Source organism: Procambarus clarkii, chromosome 78 (genome assembly GCF_040958095.1).
Source record: "Procambarus clarkii isolate CNS0578487 chromosome 78, FALCON_Pclarkii_2.0, whole genome shotgun sequence".
Classification (NCBI taxonomy): Eukaryota; Metazoa; Arthropoda; class Malacostraca; order Decapoda; family Cambaridae; genus Procambarus; species Procambarus clarkii.
In genome coordinates, this window is record NC_091227.1 from 18,426,106 (window position 1) to 18,443,431 (window position 17,326).

The window sequence follows — 17,326 nt, forward strand, 5'->3', positions numbered from 1 at the left end:
ACGAACGTGTACATCTTTCCTCAATCTTTGACGGCTTTGGTTACATTTATTAAACAGTTTACAAGCATGAAAACTTGCCAATTAACTGTTATTGTTATAAACAGCCTCCTGGTTCTTTGGAGCTCATTAACTGTTTAATAATTGTAAACAAAGCCGCCCAAGATTGAGTAAAGATTTACAGGTTCGTAAGTGCTTGCGTAACTGCTTCGTGAATCTGACTCTAGGTCTGTAAGATTTTTTGACCATTGTTTGGTGGTCCCTCCGTGGCTAGTTTGTCTGAAATTCCAATTCCACCCACACATACATGACATGGCACCCAGTCAATTACAACTTTTCCTCCTTGTGTCCGAAGGTTGTGGAGGGAACACACTTTAGTAATTAGTTTACATTGTCTGTGGCTTTGGAATTCTTGTGGTCTGATTGGGTGTTTATGAAGGCACTGCGGGCTCACCATAGCCCGTGCTGCTTGGAACTTTTTGTTGCGAATCTTTAACAACAACGGGTGTTTCTGAGTCAGTATTACTCAAAATAATGTTATAGTTGCTGTATGGACTGTCAAGAGCAGTATACTCACCTAGTTGTGCTTGCGGGGATTGAGCTTTGGCTCTTTGGTCCCGCCTCTCAACTGTCAATGAACTGGTGTACAGGTTCCTGAGCCTACTGGGCTCTATCATATCTACACTTGAAACTGTGTATGGAGTCAGCCTCCACCACATCACTGCCTAATGCATTCCATTTATTAACTATTCTGACACTGAAAAAAATTATTTCTAACGTCTCTGTGGCTCATCTGAGTGTGTTGTGCACTCAAGGAACTAGTACACGAAGGCTAGTTTTTCCTAATTTAGACATTAATTTTATATAAACAAACCTTAGTAAAAGATCGATACGCCGTTACCTTAATCTGTGAAAGGTTATATAGTAAAGGTCAAACAGCTATATAGGTTGAACACAAGGGCCGTGACGAGGGTTCGAACCTACGTCGCTATATAGGTTCATGCGTTAGAATACATAGAAGAATATTTGGCGTCATCAAATCTAGCGTGGTGCCACAGAGGTGTTGCACACACTCGCCAGCACTCACGTCAGTTATCATGAGTGAGACAAAGGGGACACTCTACGTATGTCAGACTTACCAACGCTACACCTTCCACGCACCTCAACCACTGCGGTGTGACCAACGTGGCAGTACTCCTCTTGGAGTTATTATAGTTCCATACAAACTCCCACCCATGAAAATGCCGTGGGAGGGGGGGGGGCTCTATTATTAATGGGGACGAGGGGGGGGGTGATTGGGAAGATAGGGGGATGTGGGACGAGTGGGTAGAATGGGATGGTCAGGGTAGAGACGGACTATCCTGGGGACTGTCGGATACCCGTCTCCCCTCTGGTCTATACAATAAGTGAATGTCTGTCAGATGGAGACCAGACGCTCGGTGCTAGCCTCACGCAGACTTGTAAGGAGTGGGGGAGCAGTCTGAGGTATGGGACGGACATAAGCTGGTCGGGGTAGGTCGACCAGTTAAAAAATTTAAGAAATATAACCTATAATTCCCCCCCCCCCCTGAGCGGTTTTCAGGAAATCTGAAATGAAATCGGGGATGTGTTGTCCGTAGAGTATTGATGTTACTCCCGCCGTTTACCGGCGCATTTTCATGATTTACTTTTTATATATAAATTGAAGCGTCTATCTGTTCGAAGTTGTGAGGAGAGGGGGAGGAAGGGTAGGGAGATAGGTGTGAGGGCGACAAAGGGGGGAGGAAGGGAAGGGTGGGGAGGACGAGGGAAAGGGAAGGGTGCGGAGGACAAGGGAAAGGGAAGGGTGGGGAGGACGATGGGCAGTGGGGAAGAGGGAGTGCACCCGGGCATCACCGGGTTATATAGTGGATTTGGGAGAATATCATCTACACACCAAATTTAATAAAACGTTGAATACTAGAGTTAATTAAACAATTTGCTGATTAAAAAAAAACTTGATTAAACAGTTGAATCAAAGTCCCCGTGGCGCAGTGGTTAAAGAACTCGCCTGGCGCCTTGGTTTGGGTTCGTATCCTGGCCGGGGAGGATTGAATGGGCGCCAATCCTTAACTGTAGCCTCTGTTCACCCAGCAGTGAATGGATATCTGGTTGTTAAATGATTTGGCGGGTCGTATTCCGGAAATATTAAGGACCTGCCCGAAACGCTATACGTACTGAAGGCTGTACAAGAATGTAACAACTCTTGTATATATAAATAAAATAAAATACAAACTAGTTTAGGTAACACTCTGTAACAACAAAAATTAATAATGCCGCAAATAAAATATTTGCAATTTATGTATAAATTGACATAGCATTATATATTACATACATGAAAATATATATACGTAAGATTGTTTCTTAGATTGTAACTTGTTTAGTTAAATGGAATAGAGGTTCAGTTGCCAAGCCCATTATGTGTCTCTGTAACCTGACACCATACCCACCCCTTACCCATACGATATGGGTATGTGGTGCATAATAAATGAACAAACTAAATAACTACTTATCATCGCCCAAGGGTTAGGTATTGTGTCAGTAATCAGTTGTGTTCTCTCCAGAGATTACTACTGCTGGTTAATAGATTAGACTCCCATCTTATGTTCTCTCCTGAGTCCATGTGAGATGGGGATAACCCATAATCCCCATAATCCTCTGAGATGGGGATAACAGATGAACTCGTAGATAGCTTTTGATCTACATTCTGTAATCTTTCATACCAGAATAGGCTATTATGTATACCTGTGTACATAACATACACTGTTATGTATACCTAAGACTCTTAAATAATAAAGTACATTAACTTATTTGTCATTTTTGAATTACGTACAGTCCGTAATCATCTACAAGGGAAACCATTATATTGTCTGTAGCTAATATAATTTGATGTGAAACCTTGTTATGTTAACTGATACGATACATCGCATTTAATTTAACTGGACGAATCCCTTCGCCCGCAACTGTGCGAGTGGCAACACCATGACGTCACGTGGCGCGCTCCATGGCTGCCAACATTGCTGACAAACTGGCGTTGTATAATTACACCTTCTCTATATTCTTCACTTAATTCGATTACTGGACATTCTACAGCGCACGGCATATTTTTTACGTGGTAATGTTTCGATATCCTTATACTGAACTAATTAAATCATTCATATGCATAAAAATAACTATAAATAAAGAATAACATTTTACATAATCTCGTAATTCAAAACAATGATTAATTCCGCCTATGCCATTCAAAATTCATGAACTTATTAGTTTTACGGACTAAGACTTAAAACTAATTAAGATCAAAAGCACAAAATTAACTGAAGCAGAAAAATAAGAAAGAATTACAATAATTACATTTTGAATGAAATGAAACATGAAACAGCAGAATGAAATGAAACAGCAGAAGTTGCAACAGAAAAGCAAATATTAATTTTGACAGATAAACAGAAGGAATACATTTTATTTTAAGTTTTTACACGGCAGATATCAGCAGTTTTACAGGTTCAGTCGTTAATCATTGTTGTTCAATAATAGCAAAACATAACTTGACATTTAGGAGATTAGGTTAGGTTACATAAGGGCACCTGACAGCTGGGTGGACAGCGCTTTGGATTCGTAGTCCTGAGGTTCTGGGTTCGATCCCCGGTGGAGGCGGAGACAAATGGGCAAAATGTTTCTTTCACTCTTGATGCCCCTGTTACCTAGCAGTAAATAGGTACATGGGAGTTAGACAGCTGCTACGGGCTGTTTCCTGGAGACTTGGTCGAGGACCGGGCCGCTGGGTCACTAAGCCCCGAAATCATCTCAAGATACATACAGTTGATTAGGGAGTACTTAGTTTCTCTCTTAAACTGGTATAGAGAGGGACGGTCTTTGACGTGACTGAGAAAGTCATTCCACATTTTGGGACATTTGACCTGCAGAGCATTTCTACTTTAGTTATATATATATATATATATATATATATATATATATATATATATATATATATATATATATATATTGTTGAATATGACCGAAAGGGTAAGATTAATAATTTTAACACGAATATTCTCAACATTTCTTACGTTTTTCTTCACTATTGGGGGTAATTGAAAAATTAACTCCAAAATTCATTCTTTATTTTTGGTCTGACGCCTGAACGCGTTTCATAATGCTTCTTACATTTTCAAAGACTCTCTTTGAAAGTCTGTAGTCTAGAGAGAGAGAGAGAGAGAGAGAGTACACTTGAGAGGATATGCAGTGACTTCATATCTAACATATTCAGAGATTTAAGTAGGGAGGGGGGACGGAGTGGTGTTTGGGGCTTGAGTAATTAGAGGTCGTAGAACCCCCAGTCACAGATACCAGATGCGAGATAACGATAGATGAGAGGGTAATACAGCGTTAAAATGTCAGAGCGAGATTACCTTGCGGTAACCTTGAGGTACATTGAGATAAACAATATTTGATATTAGAAAGAATACCAACTGTTTTATAATTTTGTTTACTTATATTGTGTATGTGGAACTGTAAATTCAGCTTGTTATCAATGAGAACACCAACAAATTTACCATCTACTTTCTTACTAATATAGATACTGTATTATTAATTATTAGCTAAATTTGATCGGTGGATTTATTACCAAACATAATATAAATTGGTTTATCAGTGTTAAGGACGACTTTGTTAGCAGTTAGCAAAAGATGGACTTAATTTAGTTATGTATTCACTGTGTCATTCAGAATAAGAGGGTTAGGACTAGAGAAAATGAAAGTTGTGTCATCAGCAAATAAAATTGGCTTTCAGTGTTGAAAGGCATTCGGAAGGTCATTAAGGTAGATGAGACAGATGAGAGGGTCAAGTATACTGGCCTGTGAAGCACCAATGTTAATGGGTAGGGTGTGAGAATTAGAATCATTCACAGAGAAATACTGGAGTCAGACACTGAGGTAAGACTGGGGGTACTGGAGTACCTGGTTGTAGTTTAAGGTTATTGTGGTTAACAGTGTAAAAAGCCTTACATAGGTCAACAAATAAACCAACAGGGTATCCATTCTTATCTAGAGCTGCTTGTATCAAGTTAATCATACTAATCGGTGCATCATTGGTATTTTTTTCAGGGTCTAAAGCCATATTGGCAAGAGCTCAGTATATTGTGTTTGGCTAGATAAGAGTAAAGCTGCTTGTAGATTAACTTCTCAAATATTTTAGACAAGGTTGACAGGATTGAGTCCAGTCTGAAATTGTTGACATCCGTGAGATTACCACTTTTATGAACCCGCCTCCTGAAGCCAGGAGGCGGGTATATATAAATATATATACACTGAAGCCAGGAAGCCAGTGTATATATACATGTTAGACTTATATGGGGGTCCTCCCCCCCCCCCTCCTCCCCAAGGTCAAACTACTGACCCTCCCCAGGATGCAATACAACAAGCTGACTCCTGGATACCTATTTCCTGCTAGGTGAACAGTTGCATTAGGTGATAGGAAACGCGCCCAACCATTTCTCTCCCACCCGGAATTCGAACCAGGAACTTCCGATTGTGAGTCGAGAACGAACCCGACTCTACTATCGGGACCCTATGAAATACTTCAACTAGATATATTTTTATATAAATATAATATTTAGAAGTTATTTGTCTCTGAGTTGGTAACACAAACGGAGCGTTGGCGCCAAACACGAACTCAGGGCTACCAACCCTATCGACTAGCGTGTACTACCATGTGCACCCATAGCATGCGCGGCGTTGCATAACGAATAAATACATTCTATAGTAAACAAACAGAATTAAACACATAAATAATAAACGCGTTAGATGGGAAAGTTCATAATCAACCGTACTGGGAAAAATCTGGAACCTACTAGACGAATACTACAGCAATACGGTCGGGTTCATTCTCGGCTCACAATCGGGAATTCCAGGTTCGTATCTCGGGACAGAAATGGTTTGGTGCGTTTACTATCACCTAATGCTCCTGTCCACCTAGCAGTAAAATAGGTACCCAGGAGTAGTCAGCTTGTTGAGGGGTTAAATCCTAGGGGAAAGGGAGGGTCTGTATTCGACCTTTGGGGAGGGGGGGGGGAGCCTCGATATAAGCCTAACATGTATATATACACTGGCTGCCTGTCCCCTGACACAATGAAGGATCATTATTATTATATTAATGAAAGGTCACGAGAAACAGCTGATGCAAATTAAAAATAGAATGTAGGTACGGAGCAGGTGTATTTCATGACGCTATACACAACAGGAGATGTATTTCATGACACTATACACAACAGGTGTATTTCATGACACTATACACAACAGATGTATTTCAAGACACTATACACAACAGGAGGTGTATTTCATGACACTATACACAACAGGAGGTGTATTTCATGACACTATACACAACAGGAGGTGTATTTCATGACACTATACACAACAGATGTATTTCAAGACACTATACACAGCAGGAGATGTATTTCAAGCCACTATACACACCAGGAGATGTATTTCAAGACACTATACACACCAGGAGATGTATTTCAAGACACTATACACACCAGGAGATGTATTTCAAGACACTATACACACCAGGTATACATTGAACAATGATAAATATTAAGGCATATCTGAAGGGTTATACATATTGTAGCCTAGTGCTGATCCTGACAGTAGACAATACAAGACTAAGAGAGTAATAGCAACCATACATGCAGAGTAGTCGTATGTTAAGAGCCAATTGGGTACACATTCATAATATTATATATTTTGTATACCAATACAAAACATGAGCGTCATTATACCAATTGAGGTCCACAATGAGCAGCTTATAATGTCAACGTCGATACTGGTGCTCTCTCTCTCTCTCTCTCTCTCTCTCTCTCTCTCTCTCTCTCTCTCTCTCTCTCTCTCTCTCTCTCACTCACACACACAACTGAAGAGCACTGGCTGTTGTAACAGCCTACAGCCGGGTGTGTGAATGTGGCATAGCCTTGGTCGCAAGTTCGCGCCCACTTCACTGCCCTAGTGGATTTGCTCATTGATATATAACTGATATATATCACATCAATGTGATAAGGCACTGCGGGCTCACCATAGCCCGTGCTACTTGGAACTTTTTGTTCCAGGTAGCGAATCTTGAACAACAACAACAAACAACGTCAATGTGATTTCTGTGTGTGAGTGGCTGTAGTGTTTGACCTGTAGTGTCGACTTCCTCCAATAGTCAAGAATTGTTTGCTCTCTGATTTGCAGAAAGTAGAGGAGGAGGAGGACTGGAGAAGAAGGAGGAGGAGGAGAGGCAGGTAAGGCCCCCTCGACCTTTCTTCAGGTAATCTTAAAGGTGACGACTTATGCACCCTGAAACAGTAGGCATCTTCACTTTGGTGGCCGTACCTGGCCTACGGTACACCAGCACCCGTACCTCTACACGCTTAACTTATCACATACAACAATCGCTCTGGCCATTTTTGCATCACTGTATTTACTCAGATATCTCCTTAACATTCCTTTGTGAGCGAGACAGCCATATAGAGACCTCGTAAGTTTCCAGCCTGTCAGTGTTGATTTCAGACGTGAGGACGGCAGTGTTCTTCAGCATCTGACGGCTTGGGGAGCCTCATCCCATTTTGACAGGGAAATGGGAGGTAGAAATAGCCTAAGCTACTCTCTCGTCAACCTCTTCCCGTCTACCGTCTCAGCATTTACTTCCATGCTGAGACCCTACACACGAACCCAAAATACTGTTGGTGCATATTTTCATTAATTGATTACCGTTATTGACAGGAAGCCTGTTTATCGTGATCCCCCCCTCAGGCTTACCATCCCTAGGATGCGACCCACAACAATTCTCTAACTCCCTGGTGGTGATTTTACTGCTAGGTAAACAGAGGCATCAGATGAAAGGAAAAGTAGTGAACCGTATCTATCCTGGCTGGGGACTGAAGCCTCTGGGTCTCTGGACTGAGAGCAGACTACATAGTTCAAGTTCAAGTATGTTTATTGAGACAAGAAAGAAATACATCTCAAAGGGATAGAGTAGCTTAGGCTATTTCTACCCCCCTATATTACATAGACCACTGTACCGTCACTCTAATGACCTGAAGTAACAACCCTACAGTAGCCAAGGGGTCTCAGCCCGTACCTCAACTAATACGTCTCATTTTCAACGTTATGGTCCCCAAAATACAAATTACAAAGTACTGTATTATGAAGAGGTCACACAAATCCGTTTTCTATGCATCGGTTTAGGAAATGTAGATGTTTATCTCTCAATGTTTGGTAATATGTTTATTGTTTGTGATGTGTGTGTATGTATGTATTAACACGATGTACTGAACGGGGTGAGAATACCTTGAGCTACCTCATCCCTTTGTATGTATTTTACCTCAATAAACTTATTTCAATTTCAATTTCAATTTCAATACATCGGTAGGCTAGGTAAGAGGCTTGAGTTCGTGAGTTTCTGAATGGATAGCACGTTGTATTGTGTACGCTGTGGCGAATGAAGAGAATGGGCTGCTGGACGACTCGATACTCCAGGGTCGATAAGTGATTGTTTTTACATGCGTGAGGATGGACTGTGGCGAGGCGCGTGCGCATGCTCTCCACTGTGGTGGTGATTCATCACTCTTGTTGTGTTCCCACGCACGCCTTAACCCCCTAACGTAGGTTCGAATCCTCGTTACGGCCCTTGTGGATTTGTTCCTAACCCAATTTGTTTTGGAATCTCCATATTTGTATTTGTTTATGATGTAGCGCTTTACTAATCTTCTTACCTATTAATCAATGTATTGCCTCTCTCTCTCTCTCTCTCTCTCTCTCTCTCTCTCTCTCTCTCTCTCTCTCTCTCTCCCCTGGCCCGAAACCCTCCATCCCCTTCGTCCCACTTTACCTAACTTTACCCGTCACTCTTACAGACCTAAAAAGCTCTCTCGTCATCCCTCCTCCTCCCACCCAAGCCACAGCTGTGGTAGAATATCTAACAGTAGTAGGAGTAGCCGTAGTAGTTGTAGAAGTAGAAGTAGCAGATAGTAGAAAATAACACTAATATAAATAATCATCATAATAATAATAATAATAATAATAATAATAATAATAATAATAATAATAATAATAATAATAATAACAGCAGCGGCAGTATATAAGATAAATAATATAATAAAAATAAATGGCTTTTCATAGATAATTTTAATCTCAGTATGCAGCTACTCACTAATTTATATTCTCATAGTATGTAATCATAGCGCTTGTTGTGTGTTTGTATATTGGTAACCCCCCCTCCCCCGACACACACACACACACACAAAAATGGAAATGACAAATGGAATGCATTAGGGAGTGATGTGGTGGAGGCTGACTCCATACACAGTTTCAAGTGTAGATATGATAGAGCCCGGTAGGCTCAAGAATCTGTACACCTGTTGATTGACGGTTGAGAGGCGGGACCAAAGAGCTAAAGCTCAACCCCCGCAAACAAACTAGGTGAGTATACATACACACACACACACACACACACACACACACACATAGGGGCGTTGGTGGCTGTGTGGGTAACACGCTGTACACGTAATCCTGTGGTCCGGGTTCGATTCCCGGCGCCGGCGAGAAACAAAAATGGGCAGAGTTTTTTTCACCCTGATTCCCCCTGTTACCTAGCACTAAATAGGTACATGGGAGTTAGACTGCTGTTACGGGCTGCTTCCTGTGTGTGTGGGGGGGAACAAATTAGTTAGTAGTAGTTGATTGATTGACAGTTAAGAGGCGGGCCGAAAGAGCAAAGCTCAACCCCTGCAAGCACAACTAGCTGAATACTTGTACAAAAGTGACCAGCTCCACGAATCATGTAGGCATCAAGACGGTCCCACCAGAGGCACGGGGGTTACAATTCATTACGGTAACAGTACATCAATCTAACAAACGAGACACTATACACAACGTATGTAAGACCAAATCTATAATATGCAGCACCGGCATGGCATACCCACCTTGTGAAGCACATAAAATAAATGAGCAAATAACCCAATCAACAAGAAGACTGAAGAATTCCTGAGATCTGCAACAAAATTATCGTCTGAAATAAAACGAGGCTACAAGGACAGGAAAAGATACAAGTACCAGAGGAGACATGATTACAACGTACAAGATACTGAGAGGAGTCTAAGGGGTAAACAGGGGTACAGAACGAGAGGTTACAGATGGAAGTTGAAAACACAAATGAGTTAAACATAAAAAAGTATTATTGGAAGCGCAGGCAGTAAGCAAGTAGCAGTGGCTGTTACATCTATCAAGAGCAAGTAATATAGAAAACAGACATAAACCTACCAGTCACCAATAGCTAGGATTCGGGGTCCAGGGGGACCAAGAGCTAAGTCTTGCTGTCCTTAGACAATGGTAGGCAAGTGCTGATAGATAAATACACACAGATACAAGACCAATGATGAAATATTTAGCTTATCATGATGGAATATTTACCATATCATGATGTAGAGCAATCAGTTAATGACACACTTGAGATTACTACACAACACGCCTCACTATTCCAGTTTGTAGAGTTGAACACCAACACAGTTTTATCTCGGTGTGTTTATCTACGTTGACTCAACCTTAATAAACTGATGTTACCCTTTGATATAGCGCCCACTGGGCTGGGTACATCAACACAGCGGCTCGTCCGTGTGTTATTTAAGTCATTCACCAACAACCACAACACTTATTATAACCACATGACAATCACATTGCCAATCATTTACCCTCAGATTAAGATGATGCCATATATTATATTTAATATCGTTTTTATACAAATTCGGCTCATATAAAATCATTATATTTTGGCTAGCTTCCAAACGTTATTATACTGGATTATAATAAAAACAAATGAAGTGTTATTATCCACGTTAATTGTGGTTGACAATTTATATGATTGGGGCGTGGATTATCTAATTACTCAATGCTTGAGTGACAGCTTAGGGAGGGCTTAAAGTTCCAGTTGGGGGGCAGTTAGTTGCCTCTCGAATCCTTCCCTATTGAGGCTGTTCATATCATGATTGGGAGAGCTGCCGTCTCCCGCCCCGAGGATTGATGATTCGAGGCTCCTAAGGCTCAAATGAATGAAATGTAATTGCCGAAGTTAACTGTGGTTGCATTTCAGTAATTACCTTCCCTGGCAAAAGATGTGTGAAAATATAAAGAATTTTCCATCATTAAAATCTATGATACAACACACATTAATGATAACATTGGCCAGTGGGAAGAAACAGGAGAGAGCCAGCACAAGGGGACACAGGTGGAAACTTAGTACCCAGATGAGCCACAGAGACGTTAGAAAGAATTTTTTTCAGTGTCAGAGTAGTTAATAAATCGAATGTTTTAGGCAGTGATGTGGTGGAGGCTGACTCCATACACAGTTTCAAACGTAGATATGATAGAGCCCAGTAGGCTCAGGAATCTGTACACCAGTTGATTGACAGTTGAGAGGTGGGACCAAAGAGCCAAAGCTCAATCCCCGCAAGCACAATAAGTACCACCTCAAGGATGACAACATCAAAGAACTGGCGACAAGTCAGTAAACGACCTATGAATCCAGCTGATAATTCTCGCACACACAACGACAACACGAGCCACTTTGTTGGCAATATAAAACATACCAAACCTACATCCTACAGGTAAGGGAATGGGAAGGGTGGTAGAGCTGTTTACTGGAGATAAGGGTTACATTACACAGCAAATCTTCGATATAGGCCAAGTACATTGTCAAGTGTTCTAGAACTAAGATAGTAGGTTATTAATACATCCCGGCATGCCTTACTCTAGGGCTGAAAAATCACACAATATGAGGCATTCTTCAATGCAGTGTTTAAGGCTCAGTGTTGCATTCAGCAGCGCTAGTTTACTGTGCAGCCCATACTCATCCTGTGAGTGGTAGTTTACTGTGCAGCCCATACTCATCCTGTGAGTGGTAGTTTACTGTGCAGCCCATACTCATCCTGTGAGTGGTAGTTTACTGTGCAGCCCATACTCATCCTGTGAGTGCTAGTTTACTGTGCAGCCCATACTCATCCTGTGAGTGCTAGTTTACTGTGCAGCCCATACTCATCCTGTGAGTGCTAGTTTACTGTGCAGCCCATACTCATCCTGTGAGTGGTAGTTCACTGAGCACCTCATTACCCATCTTTACAGAGGGCACAAGAGGTTTAATTAGCCCTCAGTGGGTGTTGGTTGATGTATTTCTGTTCATATGTACACAATTAATTTCATAATAATGAGATTGGTGTGATAACAGAACAGCAACTGCTATGTGCAACAACGCTACATTACGAAATGCAAATCAAGTCATTTAGGCAACAATTAACATAATTATCAACACTGGATATTGTTGATATTATAAGTGAACAGGAGTATTGCATTTTACATAGACCCGAATTCCCTCTGATGTTAGGCTACAAAGTTAATTCTTCACGTAAATTTTCATATATTTCTTACAAACGAAACGTGGATATACATTGCGTATTTCAGGTATTGTATCATTAACAATCTAATCACACTAAAGTGATGCATCAAACCATGTTATGGCCTGGTTGTCTGGGGGTGCGCGTGTGGGAATACCCAGTGCACAAGTTCGAATCCTTATCACGGCTCCTATGGATTTTCTCATTAACAATGAAGTTATGTGCCATTTTTAGCTCTCTAGTGCTGACCTGCCAACACGCGAGACGGATGGAGTTGGCCAACTTACTAAAGCCAAAATGTGTATTCAGATTTTTCTCTCATACATATATAAGTCAAACATAAAGGGCTCTGTTTTAACTCTGCTCTCATCATACTAGACATTCTCAAGGGCTCTGCGCCACCCAAGATAACCTATATAGCTTAACTCGACAGGTTTTCAAGAGACTTCACCTCTAATAATCAGTCGTAGAACTGTTTTTTTCTTTTTTACACAGGTGGGTACAGGAGCAGACGTCTGGTGACGTGTTAGCAGGCTAAGGGTTTCCTCCTCCCATAGCTCATGGTAAGGCCTTACACAACAAGTTTTCCCTGGAATAAACCCGCCAATCGTTTAACAACCAGGTATACCCAATTACTGCAGGATGAACTGGGGGGCGAACAATTAAGGGGTAGCACCCAGTCAATCCTCCCTGGCCAGGACTCGAACCCAGATCAAATCGGTGGCGAGGCGCGGAAATAGCGTGTTAATAATGTTGTTTTAGATTCAGCAACTCAGAACAAAAGTTCCAAGTAGCACGGGCTATAGTGAGCCCGTAGTGTTAATAATGGTTCTTGTTGTTGTAAAATATACGACGAGAGGTCAGCGTGGCTCAATGCCATCAAGACGCACCTGTTTCAGCATGCAGGTGAGTACGGATGCCAGCGTGCAGGTGAAAGTGAAAGTGGGTGGTGGTTAAGCTCTCCAAGGTCACACTCCCACGCTTCCAAAATTACTCACTACCACAACACCAAAAACAAAAGAATGATTATAGCACTTTAAATACCATGATTATCCCTACAAATGTACACTTACCATCTTACAAACAAAACTAACCAACGTATCGGCCATGAACGAGAAAACCAATCCACGTGCATCACAGAGTAAATAGAAGAAGAAAAACAATCACTGGTAACTCACGCCCATGACGTCATGCGGCCAGTGACGTCACGGTCTGTTGTGGCGGTGAGGGTCCAGCCTCTCGAACGTTCCCGACGTCATTAAACTGATGAACTAAATAAATTACCCGAACCTAACCTAACCGAGAGTCCACAGATAGAAAACGGTACATCACATCAATTTTGCGAGCCGTTGTGGTTTTTAGTCCGTCAGTTTTTGCCCTTAGCGGATTTATGTCAAAATGAGAGGCATTTTGGTAAAAAATGAACCTCCTATTTTGCCCGTATGCCCCCCTCATTTTGTCAAAATGAGGGGCAATAAGTCAAAATGATGGGCAGATCTTGTACGACGCGAGAGAGGACGGGTTGACAGCCATCGTAACTGATAAGCGATGTGTAGAAGTGATGTACGATGATAATGGTGGCTGCTAAACGTGGTATTATTGCTGCGATGGATGGCCTTCGTGTCAGTTTTAGGTCAGTTCATTTATTATACAACCCAGTCATGCCCCTCTTGTGAGTGGTAAGGGACCCCCATGCCTCTCTTGAGGTCCACTGAGTGGAGAGAGTGGTATTTGAACCCATGTCCCTCTTGCGAGTGGCAGTGGACCCCATGCCCTTCTTGTGAGTGGCATTGGAAGCAACAATTGGACAGGTTCCGGAAAAGAAGGGAACAATCAAGAGAAAGCGCCAAGCCATTATGACTAGATAGCACTTGGAAGGGGTCAGGATAAAGATTTGGGATGGGACGGGGAAGAAGGTTCCGTAGACAAGCCAGAAGTAACAGGTGGCGGAGTGGAGCAAGAAGCAACAGGTGCGCTGGTAGGATAAGGAGCAACTCAAGTGTGAAAAACAAGAAACTTGCAAGTTACCTTGTATAGGAGTTATGGGCCAGTGTGTTTTCCACGTGTTTATAAATACATATCTTTTAATTATCTATGTGTTTTACCTATCTAACCGATTTTTATTTAAAAATAACACAATTAAGCTGATAATAATATGCCAAGCATAGCAATTTTGTAACATTGAATTACGTATTACAAACCAGCCAGTTACAGAGCCGCCTGTGTTGTTAAGACCAGATTGACCTGTAGCCTACTGTGGGGCTGAGCCACTACTCTGTCATCAACAGACTACACCACTACGTTATCACCTGCTACACTACCCTCAACCTCTAATTAAACGAAAGTAGTTTAATACAACCAATTTTTTGACACCAACATCATTAAATTACACAAAACTGATATCTTATCACAGATGTTCAACATATGTTACACAAAATCAGATGCGTACTAGTAGCTTTACAAGATTGTAAATACTATGCTATGTATTCTAACAAACCCAATGTACCTTCTTGTATATAAATAAATAAATGTGTTCACGATACTAAATGTTCATTGATACGTTCACAGTACTGAGTATCCACTGACACAGCAATATGCTGCTACCCTATTCTATCTGAAAGATTACACTGTAGATCAAAAACTAGCTCTAAGTTCTTCTAATATTCCCCTCTCACACGATGGCTAGCCATAAGGTTAGTCTATGGTTAAAGTTAAAGTTATGGTAAGTCATTTACAGGGGAGAAAATACCAGCCTCAACACAAAAACAAATCATGTTTACAACACAGAAAGTTGTAAACAAAACTCTCAGGCAAACTCCTCAATGGAAGGGCGTATGCTACTCCCTCTCTCTCCCTCTCCGCCTGTCAATAGCGCGTACTAGGCGGGTGTTGTATAGGAATCTAATGTACTATTATTGTACTAGCAGCAATGTACTATCAGAGTGGTGTATACGCACCAGTAGAGGGACCAGGGCCCGGTGATAAGGGAGTGGGTGAGAGATACACCAGTGTTCTTCCACTTCCAGGTCTGCACCCCCGTGGTACGCGCACTCCGGGGTACCAATAAGCGCAACACTTGGTTCCACACGCAGGTCCACACAAAGCCTCCCAGTACCCATTTGGGCCCTGATACGACATCTTCCGTCATGTTACAATTGTTATCTTTTAGTTTCCAGTGAGGCTCAGGGATACGATGTAGGGTTTCGCGATATTAACTGACGTGGAGCGAGAGCGCGCGAGTAGCGTCCTCCCGCGCTGACTCCACATTCACAACTAATTTTGGCTACATAATAGGGTTGCCAGATCTCAATTGCTCAAAGTAGCGAGCTGACGCTCTAAAAGTAGCGAATTTGTCATAAGAGTAGCCCAATTTTTTGTAGTGAATGATATGGGTTTCAAAGTAATATATTTTGATATATAGAGTACACTACACGATGTTAATTGTTTTACTAATATTATTTCTACACACACACATTATATATATATATATATATATATATATATATATATATATATATATATATATATATATATATATATATATATATATATATGTATATATATATATATATATATGTCGTACCTAGTAGCCAGAACGTACTTCTCAGCCTACTATGCAAGGCCCGATTTGCCTAATAAGCCAAGTTTTCCTGAATTAATGTATTTTCTCTAATTTTTTTCTTATGAAATGATAAAGCTACCCATTTCATTATGTATGAGGTATTATGTATATATATATATATATATATATATATATATATATATATATATATATATATATTGATCTCAGTTAAATGCATTAATTAAAAAATTGCAACAGTTGCCAAAATCACATAATACGAAATGTAAACCCAGGTAAGAGGGGGTTGCTAGGGGGTTGCTTATATATATATATATATATATATATATATATATATATATATATATATATATATATATATATATATATATATATATATATATATATATATATATATATATATATATATATATATATATATATATATATATATATATATATATATATATATATATATATATATATATATATATATATATATATATATATATATATATATATATACATATATTCAACCAGTGAGTGGTAGTTTGTCGTGCACCCCGAACCCCGACCAGTTGTATAAGCGGACCCCGCGACCAGTTGTGTAAGCAGACCCCGACCAGTTGTGTAAGCGGACCCCGACCAGTTGTGTAACTGCAAGCCTTAGCATGAACGAACCTAGCAACCCCCTCTTACCTGGGTTTACATTTCGTATTATGTGATTTTGGCAACTGTTGCAATTTTTTAATTAATGCATTTAACTGAGATCAAGACAAATATATATTTCCAAATTAAATGTAAATTTCTTTAGTTTAAAAGAATGTAAATCTATATAAAATTTAAAAGAATATATATATACGAACCCTTTCCTATATACATATGCGCTGGCTTGTGTTCGCTGCTGGTTCAAGTTCAGTTTAAGTTCTTGAACTTGAACTTGGCAGCACCCAGTCTTTAATTTGGCACCTTTGTGGGACCTTGGTATAAGCCTAACATCTATATATACACTGGCTGCCTGTCCCCATACACAATGATTTATTATTACCTAATATTTTATCATTTAATTTAAATATTAAATAAAATAATTTATTTAATTATTATAGTAAGTAATTAATAATTTAATAATAAGTAGTAAGTACATAAAAATGATTAAAAAGTACAGTTTAGTCATAGGAGATTCCTAGATTGGAATTCACTACCAAATTTCGATATATCCAAGTATTTTTAGTGTGAAATGCTGTTATTATATGCATAAATTGTTGTTTTAATAATATTACGCTTAACCACTTGGGCTGGACGGTAGAGCGACGGTCTCGTTTCCTACAGGTCCG

The 17,326-nt window shown here is 40.3% G+C and overlaps 1 protein-coding gene across 1 annotated transcript in view; it reads right to left on the reverse strand.

The window, feature by feature from the left end:
- Positions 1-15,703, reverse strand: part of LOC123746088 (TLC domain-containing protein 2) — a 35,533-nt gene extending 19,830 nt beyond the window's left edge. The window contains exon 1 of the mRNA XM_069314121.1: positions 15,391-15,703. Within this exon, the coding sequence (XP_069170222.1) occupies positions 15,391-15,581 (191 nt within the window). The 5' untranslated portion in view covers positions 15,582-15,703. The remainder of the gene's footprint in view (positions 1-15,390) is intronic.
- Positions 15,704-17,326: the final 1,623 nt, after the last annotated feature.